The following is a 12,234-nucleotide window of genomic DNA, read 5'->3' on the forward strand; positions in this document are numbered from 1 at the left end:
GGAAAAAATATTTTTCTTGAGAGGTTTTTGCTGTAGGGCACATGTGCTCACCAGAAAGAGAGAGAGAGAGGCAGAGACATAGAAAGCGAGAAATCACCCACCAGGGCAGATGGCCACGCCGCAATCCCTTCTCCTCCTTTCTCCTCTCGGGATCTTGGGCACACACGCACACGCGCCTGGCGTGAGTTTTAAGCTACCAGGTCTGGGACGCGAACTGCGGTCGACTACATGGGAGTTCAACAACATAGCCATTACGCTAACTGCTGGTCCAGATAGCTGGAAATACTGAGCCCTATAGTCAATCCTAGGAAAGATAAGAAAAAAATGTGATATTGCCTCACCATTATAGACTTGGACTATATTGCAGTAGATATAAAAGAACAATATATACTCACACGTGTATATATTTTCCCTTGACAGCCAGGCTTAAATGAGCCAAATTTCTGTGTGTGTGTGTGTGTGTTTGTGTTGATATTACACATATGTTCATGTGAAAGAAAGAGAAAGCACCCTCCAACAGGGCCTAGTCATGCCATAATTTTTTTCCCCTCCATTTCTCTATCCTGTCACAATCTTAGACACATGTATTAGCTCAGCATGTTTTTCAAGCCACCAGAGGGGGGATTTAATCATGATCAGTCATGTGAGATCCAGCTCCCTTTGTACAATCACTGAGCTATAGAGCTAGTCCTCCCATATTATTTAGGACTTTTTAATTCAGACAATTGTTTCATACTAAGCATAACGTACTTTGACCTTTGTCATGCTTTATATGTTATAATTTGCCATTATATTTTAACTTTATATTACCTTACAACTTCCATTATTCATATGTAAATTACATGCCTTAATTATAAGACTTAATTGTGTTCTGATAATGATTTTGATTTAAGCTTTATTATATTTTTGCCATAGGGTAGGCGCCACCACGCCCCAAGCTTTATTATATTTTTAAACTTGAACCTTAAAAATATAATTCACTCTATCTCAATCATCTCACTTAATTACAGAGTATGTGCACCAGAAGAAACTACATTCCACCTCCTACACTTGTCTTTAATGAGAGAGTATATTGACTATGAGTTTTCAGCATTAAAAGTAAGTATTAAAGCAACATGAACCAAGAGTTTATATTAGAAATTTCCATAGGATTTGACTTTATTCTTCATTTTACCATAGGAAAAGATCACATTTAAATATGATATTGAAAGAATAATAGATGATTGGATTTTGATGGGATTTCTTGTTGGCAATGATTTTATCCCTCATCTACCTCATTTACATATTAATCATGATGCTTTGCCTCTTCTTTATGGAACATATATCACCATCCTACCAGAACTTGGGGGTAAGATAATTTTTAATAGTCATTTGAGTCTAATGTAGCTCCAACGTACTCTAAAATGTTATTCAATTATTAGATGATTGCATGCACGAGGAAAACAGCGGGGGTTTCTTTTGGTCTAATATGCCAACCCCTGAAGTGGTCACTTTCAGTGATTTACAAGGAAAGAAAGTGACCAGAATTAAATAACCTCACCTATTGATACCAAATAAATTGCACCTTTCTTTCAAAATGAGAAAGAGGAGGAAAGATGGCAAGATGGCCATGTTGCACTCCACCTGCTCCAGCCCCTCAGTGAGCTGGGATTATAGATGCATGCCACCACACTTGGCCTCCTTATAGGTTGATCTGTGCATCAGCCTGTGTTTCCCTCTGGCTCCTGCCTCATGCAGAGTAACCCTGCCACCTGCGCTACTACAACTGGGTCTTTGCTTTTAGATCCTTAAAAAAGCCAGCAGAAATTGTGGGTTCACTTAATTCCTTTCCTATTTAAATGTATAAATCCAGTTTTTCTGGATAGATATGCATCAGAGTATTTAATATGAAGGAACAATTTTTCACTTAAAACATAAAGTTGACCAACCATGGTGCCCACTAGAACAGACCACGGAGTAACAGGACAGTAGTCTTCTTAACATATTGGGTTCAATGGTCTATATAGGTCCTAGGACACATTTAATATAATTGTTACCAAATGACTTTGGAAATGTGGAGGGGTTATTGTGTGAACTTGAAATTTCTTAGATTTTGCTTTAGTAATTGATACATTGTGTGATAGTGCAGTACATAAAGTTCATAGAAACTAGGCCTGGTTTATAGCCCAAAACTGAATTTTTTATTGATTATTAAAATGTTAACAGTCAACATTTGTTCAAAGAATTTTGCAAAAATTGTTTAGAAAAAAATGTCAACTTTTAGTACAAATTTAGACTTTGTTCTTTTTAGGTTATATCAATGAAAGTGGGCATCTCAATTTACCTCGATTTGAGAAGTACCTTGTGAAACTATCAGATGTAAGTAACTAGAAGGTTTTGTTTTCCTTTCCCAGGGTAGCTGCAAATGATCAGTAACCAATTAACTTTTTAAAAATTTTACCAGAGAGCTCATGAACTTGCTAGAGAAATACAGCCAGAGAGAGGGAATAAGAAAGCACCCACCAGTGGAGTGTGATCATGGTCTATCTAATCCCTATTTCTTCTTCCCGGGAGGAGATGGGGCATGCATGCACATGTGCCTGATGTATTTTTTACAAAGCCAGAGCCAGGATTCAAACCACACAGTTGACCATGTGGCATCCAGCTCCCTTAACCACCAAGCCGTGAAGCCAACTTAATCAGTAATCAATCGTATGGTACCAGAAGGAAAGGGTTTATAATTGTATTCTAGTTGCTTATCCTATTATCATTTCACCTAAATTTATTTTTGTTTGCTTTTTATTTTTAGTGTTTAGAATAAAAGATAAGGTTCTCCATGTGTATAAAGAAGTAACATTCTCCAGTTTCTTATGTTCTAGAAGTAGTCACTATTAACAATTTGGTTTATATTTTTCCAGATAAACTTAAATGATTTTTTAACTGAATTTAAATATTTCTCTATAGTTTGATCGAGAGCACTTCAGTGAAGTTTTTGTGGACCTAAAGTGGTTTGAAAGCAAAGTTGGTAATAAGTACCTCAACGAAGCAGCAGGTGTTGCAGCAGAAGAAGCAAAGAACTACAAGGAAAAGAAAAAATTAAAGGTGTCTGTTTTTTAGATGTCATTTCATTTTTTTAGCTGTAAAGGTAAAACTGGTATGCCTTGTTTCTCATTTTCTTTCTTACCATTTTGATGTTGTCTCATTTCATTTTTATTTCTTCTTCTCTATAGGTATTTTCAAATTTGTTAAATTTCTATTTCTCTATTACATTCTGTCATTTAAATCTGATCTTTAAAAATCAGAGGTTAAGGAACCAGCAGATTGCATAGTGATTACTTTGTTGGACTCACATGTAATTAGCCATGGTTTGAGTCCTAGACCCGGTGGCTTAAAACTCATGCTGGGCATGGGTGTGTGCGTGCCCAAGATCCCAAGAGGAGAATGGAGGAGAAGGGATTGAGGCTTTTAGCCCCACTGGGTCATGATTTCGTGCTTTCTGTCTCTGTCTCTCTGGCAAGCACATATGCCCTATAGCAAAAATCTCTCTCTAAAGAAAAAGTACAAGTATAAAAAGAAAAAAAAAATCCAATAAAACAGAGGTTAAGGGGCCAGCAGGTGGTGTGGTTAAGGCGCTGAACTCCTATGTGGCTGGCCCGTTTGAGGCCTGGACCCCCAGAGGCTTGAAACTTGGGCTGGGCATGTGTGTGTGTGTGTGTGTGTGTGTGTGTGGTGTGTGCGTGTGCCCAAAATCCCAGGAAGAGAATGGAGGAGAGGCCCATATGCCCTGTAGCAAAAAAAATTAATGATGATAATAAATAAAATTAAGTAAAATAATTCTTTTTTTTTTTTTTTTGAGAGGTTTTCACTATAGGGCGCGTGCACTCGCCAGACAGAGAGAGACAGAGAGACAGAAAGTGAGAAATCACCCCCAGGGGGGATGGTCACGCCGCAATCCCTTTTCCTCCATTCTCCTCTCGGGATCTTGGGCACGCACGCACACACGCCCGGCATGAGTTTTAAGCCGCCGGGTCCGGGACTCGAACCACGGTTGACTACGTGGGAGTCCAGTGACATAGCCATTATGCTAACTGCTGGTCCCTAAAATAATTCTTAAAAAAAAAATTCAGAAGTTAGGTTAGCTGAATCCCACATGGCTGACTTCACAGTTCAAGTCCCCAACCTGGTGGCTTGAAAAACATTTCAGGTGCATGTGCATACGTGCCCAAAACCCCTATGGGAAGAGTGGAGTAGAAGATTTGCAGTTTGGCCATTCCCTGTGGCAGGTGTTTTCTCACTTTCCCCCCTTTCTCTCACAGTCTCTTTCTCTAGCTCTCTCTGGTAAGCACATGAGCCCTACAGCAAAGTTAAAAAAAAAAAAAATCTTAATTTCCTGTTTTACCCTTGAGGAAAAGTATGGAAAACATTTTTAAACATAGACCAGAAAACTAGTTATCTTTCAAAAACAATTCTGTTGTTTCATCCATTTTGTGCTACTATAACCAAATATCTGAGACTGGGTAATTTTAAGAACAGAAACTTGGGACCAGCAGTTAGCATAATGGCTATGTCGCTGGACTCCCACGTAGTCGACCGTGGTTTGTGTTCCGGACACCGTGGCTTTAAAAACAACGCCGCGGTGCATGCATGCCCATCCCAAGAGGAGAATGGAGGAGAAGGGATTGCGGCATGGCCATCCCCCCGGGGGGTGATTTCTCGCCTTCTGTCTCTCTGTCTCTCTCTGTCTCTCTGGCGAACGCACGCGCCCTATAGCAAAAACCTCTCAAAAAAAAATAAATAAATAAAAAGAACAGAGACTTACCTCTTCCTTTTATGGAGGATGGTAAATCTAAGGTCAAGGGGCCCATATCTGGCATAAGCCTACTTGCTGCATCCCATGGCAGAAGACGAACACAAGCTAGAGAGGGAGAGAGAGAGTGTGTAAGATAGCAAGAAAGGGGCTGAACTTGATTTAATAGCAAACCCATTTTTGAGATAAGGGATCCACTCAAATGACATTACGCATTCATGAAAGTGGAGACCTTATGACCTAATCACCTCTGTTAGAGCCTCTACCTCTCAACAAACTGTTTCATTGGTGATTAACTACAACACATGAACTTTGAGGGACTCGTTCAAGCCATAGCTTGTTTAAAACGTGTTATTGGGATCAGCAGATGGCATAATGGCTACGTCGCTGGACTCCCTTGTAGTCAAACACGGGGTGGCTTAAGCTCACGCCCAGCGTGTGTGCGTGCGTGCCCGAGATCCCAAGAGGAGAATGGAGGAGAAGGGATTGTGGCATGGCCATCCCCTCGTGGAGAGTGGCTTCCTGCTTTCTGTCTCTCTGTCTCTCTGGCGAGTACACACGCCCTATAGCAAAAACCTCTCAAAAAAAAAAAAAGAAAAAAGAAAACATGTTATTTAAAGACAAATGTTATAAAAATATATATGTTATAGAACTTAATGTTAACTAAGCAAGTTTCCTCTAGAAATGATCTATATATAAAATCATGCTAAATACAGCAATAGACTAAGAGTAATTAATAGCACAATATCTAGTAAATGTTATGTGCTTAATAAATGAATATTCAGTTAGAATATGCTAGTACCGTTAAATATCTCTAATAAGTTCTCTTTTTTAAAAAATTTTTTATTTATTTATTTATTATTATTATTTTTTTAGAGGTTTTTGCTATAGGGTGCGTGCGCTCGCCAGACAGACAAAGACAGAGAGACAGAGAGCGAGAAATCAGCCCCCAGAGGGGATGACCACGCCACAATCCCTTCTCCTCCATTCTCCTCCCAGGATCTTGGGCATGCATGCACACGCGCCCGGTGTGAGTTTTAAGCCACTGGATCCGGGACTTGAACCGCGGTAGACTATGTGGGAGTCCAGCGACATAGCCATTATGCTAACTGCTGGTCCCGATATCTCTAATAAGTTCTAAAGAATATCTTACTTTTGTTAGCTTACAAAAATAAACAAACCCCTTCTGAAATTTTCCTCAGCCAAGCCATAATTATTTGATTATGACTCTTCTGCACTCTCCTTACTGTACTAGTTTTGTTTAGATTCAAACCTAATAACTCTTGCTTCAGAAGAAGCAATTATCTTGATATTATTTAATGTAGTTATGCTAATTATTTAACTCTTCCTCATTGGAATTCAGCAACCAATCAGTCTGCCTGCCACTGTTTTTTTCTCTCAAAAAAAAAAATAGACTTTGCTACATTTGTGAACCTGTATGTATAAAACTTACATATCATTAATCCTTGACTCTCCTGCCTCAGCTCATTCCTTAAACTTTACCAGTCTTCCAGGCATATATGGTTGACGTTAGAGACACTGCATCTAACACGTGTTAGACACTGCATCTAACACGAATAGCCCAGGCCCCAGGTTAGATAAAGAAAACAAAATGGGGATAAGAGAGTAGGAAGAACTATTGGGAATCATTGGCAGTAGATCAGCAATCAGAAAATAGGAAAGGATTGAGATCACCAGGGAGGAAGAACTGATGGGCAGGATATGAATGATGTGATAAGATGGAAGAATTATAGAAAAGCAAATTGGTTATGTGGAAGGAAAAATGAAGAAATGGAAGGCAGATATCAGAGTCTTAAGAATAATGGAATCAGGGACCAGGAGTTGGCGTAACGGCTATGTCACTGGACTCCCATGTAGTCGACTGCAGTTTGGGTCCTAGCCCCGGTGGCTTAAACTCATGCTGGGTGCATGGGCATGCGTGCCCAAGATCCTGAGAGGAGAATGGAGTAGAAGGGATTGTGGCGTGGCCATCCCCCCTGAGGAGTGATTTCTCACTTTCTGACTCTCTCTCTCTCTCTCTCTCTCTCTCTCTGTGTCTTTCTGGGGAGCACAAGTGCCCTATAGCAAAAACCTCTCAAAAAAAAAAAAAAAGAAGAAGAATGGAATCCTTGGGGTCAGCAAGTGGTATGGTATTTAAGGCATTGGACTCTCACATGGCCAACCACAGTGCGAGTCCTGGACCCGGTGGCTTAAAAATAATGCCGGGTGTGTGTACATGCATGCTCAAAATCCTGAGAAGAGGGTGGAGGAGAAGAGATTGCAATGTGTCCATCCTGCCGAGGGGTGATTTCTTACTTTCTGTCTCTGTCTCTCTTCAGTGAGTTCATGTGCCCTTTGTCAAAAACCTAAAAAAAAAAGGATAGAATTCATATATTCAGAAGATAGGTAATACTTGTAACCGTTGACTTCAAGCGTAAGCAGATCGATTGTGTTAAGAGTAGCCCAGGATTTGATGTATAAAAATGTTATAATTTATAAATGATAAAGGATTTGATATTATGTACAAGAAAAAAAACCTGGATATAGAAAAAATTATTGAAAAGAAATACACCAAAATGTAATAGTGGTTGCTGTAAGGTAATGAAAGTGGTTTTTTCTTGGAACACATATATAATTAAGCATATATATTTTTTATTATTGGTGAGAATTACTTGCTACATAGCTTTGAAATGTCTGATTACTAAATTCTACATAATAAGAATATTTTGCACTAGAAAACAAGTGATGGGACCAGCAAGTGGCATGTTGGTTAAGGGTGCTGGACTCCCACATGGCCAACCGCAGTTTGAGTCCTGGACCTGGCAGCTTGCTTTCTCACATTTTTTCTCTCTCTCTCTGTCCCTCTCTGGTCAAATTAAAAATAAACAAAGTACCAGTAGTTAGTGTAATAGCTATGTTGCTGGACTCCCATGTAGTTGACCACTGGGACCCAATGGCTTAAGCTTACGCTGGGCGCGTGTGCGTGCGTGCCCAAGATCCTGAGAGGAGAATGTGGCCAACCCCCCTGGGGGGGGTGATTTCTCCCTTTCACTTTATCTCTCTCCATCTTTCTGTCAAGTGCACGCACCATACGTATAGCAAAAAAACTCTCATAAAAAAAAGCAAATAATTAAATAACGTTAAATAAAATAATTATTAGAAGAAAATTTTTAAAAACCAAGTGATAACTGAAAACATCCACGTATTATATGAGGATTTATTTTTTAAGAGTGGTTTTTGCTATAGGGCACATACGCTCACTGGCGAGATAAGAGAGAGACAGAAGAGAGAAAACACCCCTCAGAGGGGATGGCCACTCTGCAATCCCTTCTCCTCCAGTCTCTTCTCAGGATTTTGGACACGTATGCACAGGTGCCCAGTGTGAGGTTTTTAAGCTGCCAGATCCAGGACTTGAGCCATAGTCGACTACATGGGAGTCCAGTGTCAACCATTATGCTATCTGCTGATTCCTTGAGGATTGTTTTTATTTATTTATTTATTAGATTTTTTAAAGAATTATTTACTTATTTTAATTTCATTTGTTATTATTAATTTTTAACTTGACTAGAAAGAGAGAGAAAGGAAAAGTGAAAAGCAAGCTGCAAGGTCTGGGACTCGAAGCATGGTCTGCCATGTGGGAGTCCAGTGCCTTTAACCACCACACCACCTGCCAGCCCCTTGAGGGTTGTTTTTAAAATAAGTTTTTACAGGGACCAGCAGTTAGCGTAATGGCTAGATTGCTGGACTCCCACGTAGTCAACCACGGTTCGAGTCCCAGACCTAGCGGCTTAAACTCACGCTGGGCGCATGTGCATGCATGCCCAAGATCCCAAGAGGAGAATGGAGGAGAAGGGATTGCGGCGTGACCATCCCTCCTGGGGGGTGATTTCTCGCTTTCTGTCTCTATGTCTCTCTCTGTCTGTCTGGCGAGCGCACACGACTTATAGCAAAAACCTCTCCAAAACAAATAAATAAATAAGTTTTTACAGTGTGTTACTTAAGCATTAGTTCCATTTTCAGTAATATTTAAAATCTTCCTGTTAGTCATATCACTTCAAAATATATATCATGAATTTTATGTTGACTTTTCACTTTTATAGGGCCAGGAAAATTCTTTATGTTGGGCTGCTTTAGACAAAAGTGAAGGTGAAGTGGTGACTTCTAAGGGTGAGTACAAAGTATGTTTTGTGTTGGTGTGGGCACTAGAGGACATGTGTGCTTGCCAGAGAGAGAGAGAGATCTAGAAGGATAGGAGAAAGCACTGCTCATGGGGCATGGTCATACTGCAGTCCCTTCTTCTCTCCCTCGTTTTGGAATTTGGAGCATGCACACACACACATGCCCAGCATATTTCTCAAGTTGCTGGGTCTGGGCCTCGGCCTCAAACCACACAGTCAGCCATGTGGAATCAAGCTGCCTTAACTACCAGCCAAGGAGCTAGCCCCAAACTATGTATTTTGATGTTAATATTTCAGTGGAATAATTACTAATACTTTTTCTTCATTAGTATTAATGCAATAATATGGGGTAGAACAGATTTTTTATGATGGTTTATAAATGTCAACTTTGATATGCATTTATCAAAGCATTTATCATAGGATGTTCATAATTGTCTATCACTGTGTTTCTGGCTTTTTTCCTAGATAATTTAGAAGATGAGGCTGAAGATGATGACCTATTTGAAACTGAATTTAGACAATATAAGAGAACATACTACATGACGAAGATGGGGGTTGACATAGTATCTGAGTACGTTTCTGCCAATGCTTTTACTTTAAAGTGGAAAAAGTTAGGTTATGTAATTATTTAGAACACAGCATAATTTTGATAAAGTAGTGGGAGAGAAATATTTTTGTCTCATAAATTATTGTTGTAGCTCTTTCTTTTTTTTTTTTTGTTTTTTTTTTGGAGAGTTTTTTGCTATAGGGCTCGCTCACTCGCGAGAAAGACACAGAAAGCGAGAAATCGCTCCCTGGGAGGAATGGCCATGCCGCAATCCTTTCTCTTCCATTCTCCTCTCAGGATCTTGGGCACCCCACACACATGTGCTCAACATGAGTTTAAGCCACTGGATTCAGGACTCAAGCCACGGTCGACTACGTGGGAGTCCAGTGACGTAGCCATTCCGCCGTCTGCTGGTCCCTGTAGCTCTTTCAACTACTATGGCTTTAGAGAAAATGATATTCCTGTTTTAAAGATGTGTTATATTCCTATGATAAAAATTGCCAAATAAAAAATTATCTTTATACACCAGGATATTTATTATAGTTATTTGTAATGGTAAAAATATTAGAATCTAAATTTTCAGTAAGAAAATTTATCACAGTTGGATGATGAGTCCATACAAGCATCATCCCTGTTCCTCCACAGTCTCCAGAATCTACAAAACTACTAAATTAGGACTTGCAGAAAGTTTCTAACAATTTAGAAAGATGCTCATATTATATTAAATATCATTTTTCCCCAGTTTTTTTGCTATAGGGGTGCGCACTCTCGCTAGAGAGGAGAGGAAACAGAGAGAGAAAGTGAAAAAGCAACCCCTGGGGGGGAAGGTCATACCATAATCCCTTCTCCATTCTCCTCTCAAGATTTTGGTTATACACATGTGCGCACCTACTACATTTTGTTTTGTTTTGTTTTGTTTTTAAAAATTATTTAATTTTATATATTCATTCTTTTTTTTTTTTTTTTTTTAATTTAACCAGAGTGAGACAGAGAGAGAGAGAAAGTGAGAAAGGAAGCTGCCAGGCCCAGGATTCAAACCATGGTTGGCCATGTGGGAGTGTCAAGCGCCTTAACCACCACACTACCTGCTTGTCCCTGCACCTACCATGTTTTTCAAGCCTCCAGGTACAGAACTTGAATTGTGCAGTCAGGCATATGGGATCCAGTGTCTTAGCCACCATCTATCTGTTGGCCCATTAAATATAAATTAAAAAAAAGGCAAGACACAAAAATCATACATACTATAGTTTGATTAATATGTTTTAAAAATAATAAACTCTAGATATAGAACAAAGCTTGAAAAGAAATATACCAGAATGTAATAGTAATTGCTATAAGGTGACAAAAGTGCTTTTTACTTCATTATCCCACTTTTCACAGCAGTGAAGCAGTATTTATTTTATTATAAAAAGGTAATATAGGTTAAGGCATACATCCCAGAAATAGGGAGGCATATTATTTTTAAGTGTCTTTTATTTTATTCATTTATTTATTTATTTGGTGATTTATTTTACCGAAATTTTAAATGATGGCACTGGTTTTTGAGAAAGAAGGGATTAGAGGAAATATTTTTCAGTAGATACAATACTTTTTTTTTTTTTTTTTGAGAGATTTTCACTGTAGGGCGCGTGCGCTTGCCAGACAGAGAGAGACATAGAGACAGAAAGCGAGAAATCACCCCCCAGGGGGGATGGTCACGCCGCAATCCCTTCTCCTCCATTCTTCTCTCGGGATCTTGGGCACGCACGCACACGCGCCCGGCGTGAGTTTTAAGCCACCGGGTCCAGGACACGAACCGCGGTCGACTACATGGGAGTCCAGTGACATAGCCATTATGCTAACTGCTGGTTCCCTAGATACAATACTTTTCAAATAGCCTTTTAACTACCTTAGCCAGATTTTAAGATTTTCCAATTTGGTCTTGTGCTTCCTTCAGATATTCTCCCAAAGAAGATTCCCATCCTACTGTCACTGTTTAAAAGAGTGGTAGTGCCACTTTATACAAAGTATTTCATTGACTAAATTCTCAAACTGAAAACCAAAGACATATTGTATTGAGTCAGTAAATATGCACAGCAGGTGTAACCATTTTGATAATTAGCTTAGGAAAGCCATAAGGCAAACCTTTCATTTGACAAGATGAAATTTTTCAAAGTAATATTTTAGAGTTCTTCTGATTATAATTTTTTACTAATTTATTGATTAAATAAGCCCTATGAGGTAAAATATGGTATCAACAGATGTCATGTTCTAAAAACTGGCCTGTGTTCAAAAAGTGATTTTGCAATGAGAATATTCCTTTTTATTTTCAGTGACTTTCTGGCTGATCAAGCTGCATGCTATGTTCAGGCAATACAGTGGATTTTACATTATTACTATCATGGAGTTCAGTCCTGGAGCTGGTAAGAGGATAAAAATTAAGCATTTTTTACTGTGATTCATTCTACTAGTATCTTATCCAGAGATGTCTTTTTTCCCTTATTTATTTTAATATTTTGTAAATGTTCATATAACCAAGTTTAAATGAAATGCTGGTACTCTCTCCTTAAATGAAAATACTTAGACTTTAACACAAATGCTTTGCTTCCAGCCCTTAACAGATGGCCAATAATAAAAGGTCTATTCATCTAAGGATTTAAAATTCTCTATTGAGGTGAATTAAGTGTTACAAAGTCTGGATAATTATTAGGTCTTAGGCGATGGTTATGTTGTGGGAGTGTTCT

General features: G+C 39.0%; 1 protein-coding gene across 7 annotated transcripts in view; it reads left to right on the top strand.

Moving 5' to 3' along the window:
* XRN1 (5'-3' exoribonuclease 1) overlaps positions 1 to 12,234 on the top strand; it is a 153,357-nt gene that overhangs the window by 28,374 nt on the left and 112,749 nt on the right. For all 7 annotated transcript variants that reach the window (XM_014593184.2, XM_014593182.2, XM_006162304.3 and 4 more), the window contains 7 exons: positions 1,011 to 1,098; positions 1,180 to 1,348; positions 2,291 to 2,358; positions 2,944 to 3,081; positions 8,887 to 8,953; positions 9,430 to 9,535; positions 11,824 to 11,913. In XM_014593184.2, coding sequence (XP_014448670.1) covers positions 1,011 to 1,098; positions 1,180 to 1,348; positions 2,291 to 2,358; positions 2,944 to 3,081; positions 8,887 to 8,953; positions 9,430 to 9,535; positions 11,824 to 11,913 — 726 coding nt within the window. The remainder of the gene's footprint in view (positions 1 to 1,010; positions 1,099 to 1,179; positions 1,349 to 2,290; positions 2,359 to 2,943; positions 3,082 to 8,886; positions 8,954 to 9,429; positions 9,536 to 11,823; positions 11,914 to 12,234) is intronic.

This window comes from Tupaia chinensis, unplaced genomic scaffold (genome assembly GCF_000334495.1).
Source record: "Tupaia chinensis unplaced genomic scaffold, TupChi_1.0 Scaffold139833_1, whole genome shotgun sequence".
NCBI classification, from domain to species: domain Eukaryota; kingdom Metazoa; phylum Chordata; class Mammalia; order Scandentia; family Tupaiidae; genus Tupaia; species Tupaia belangeri.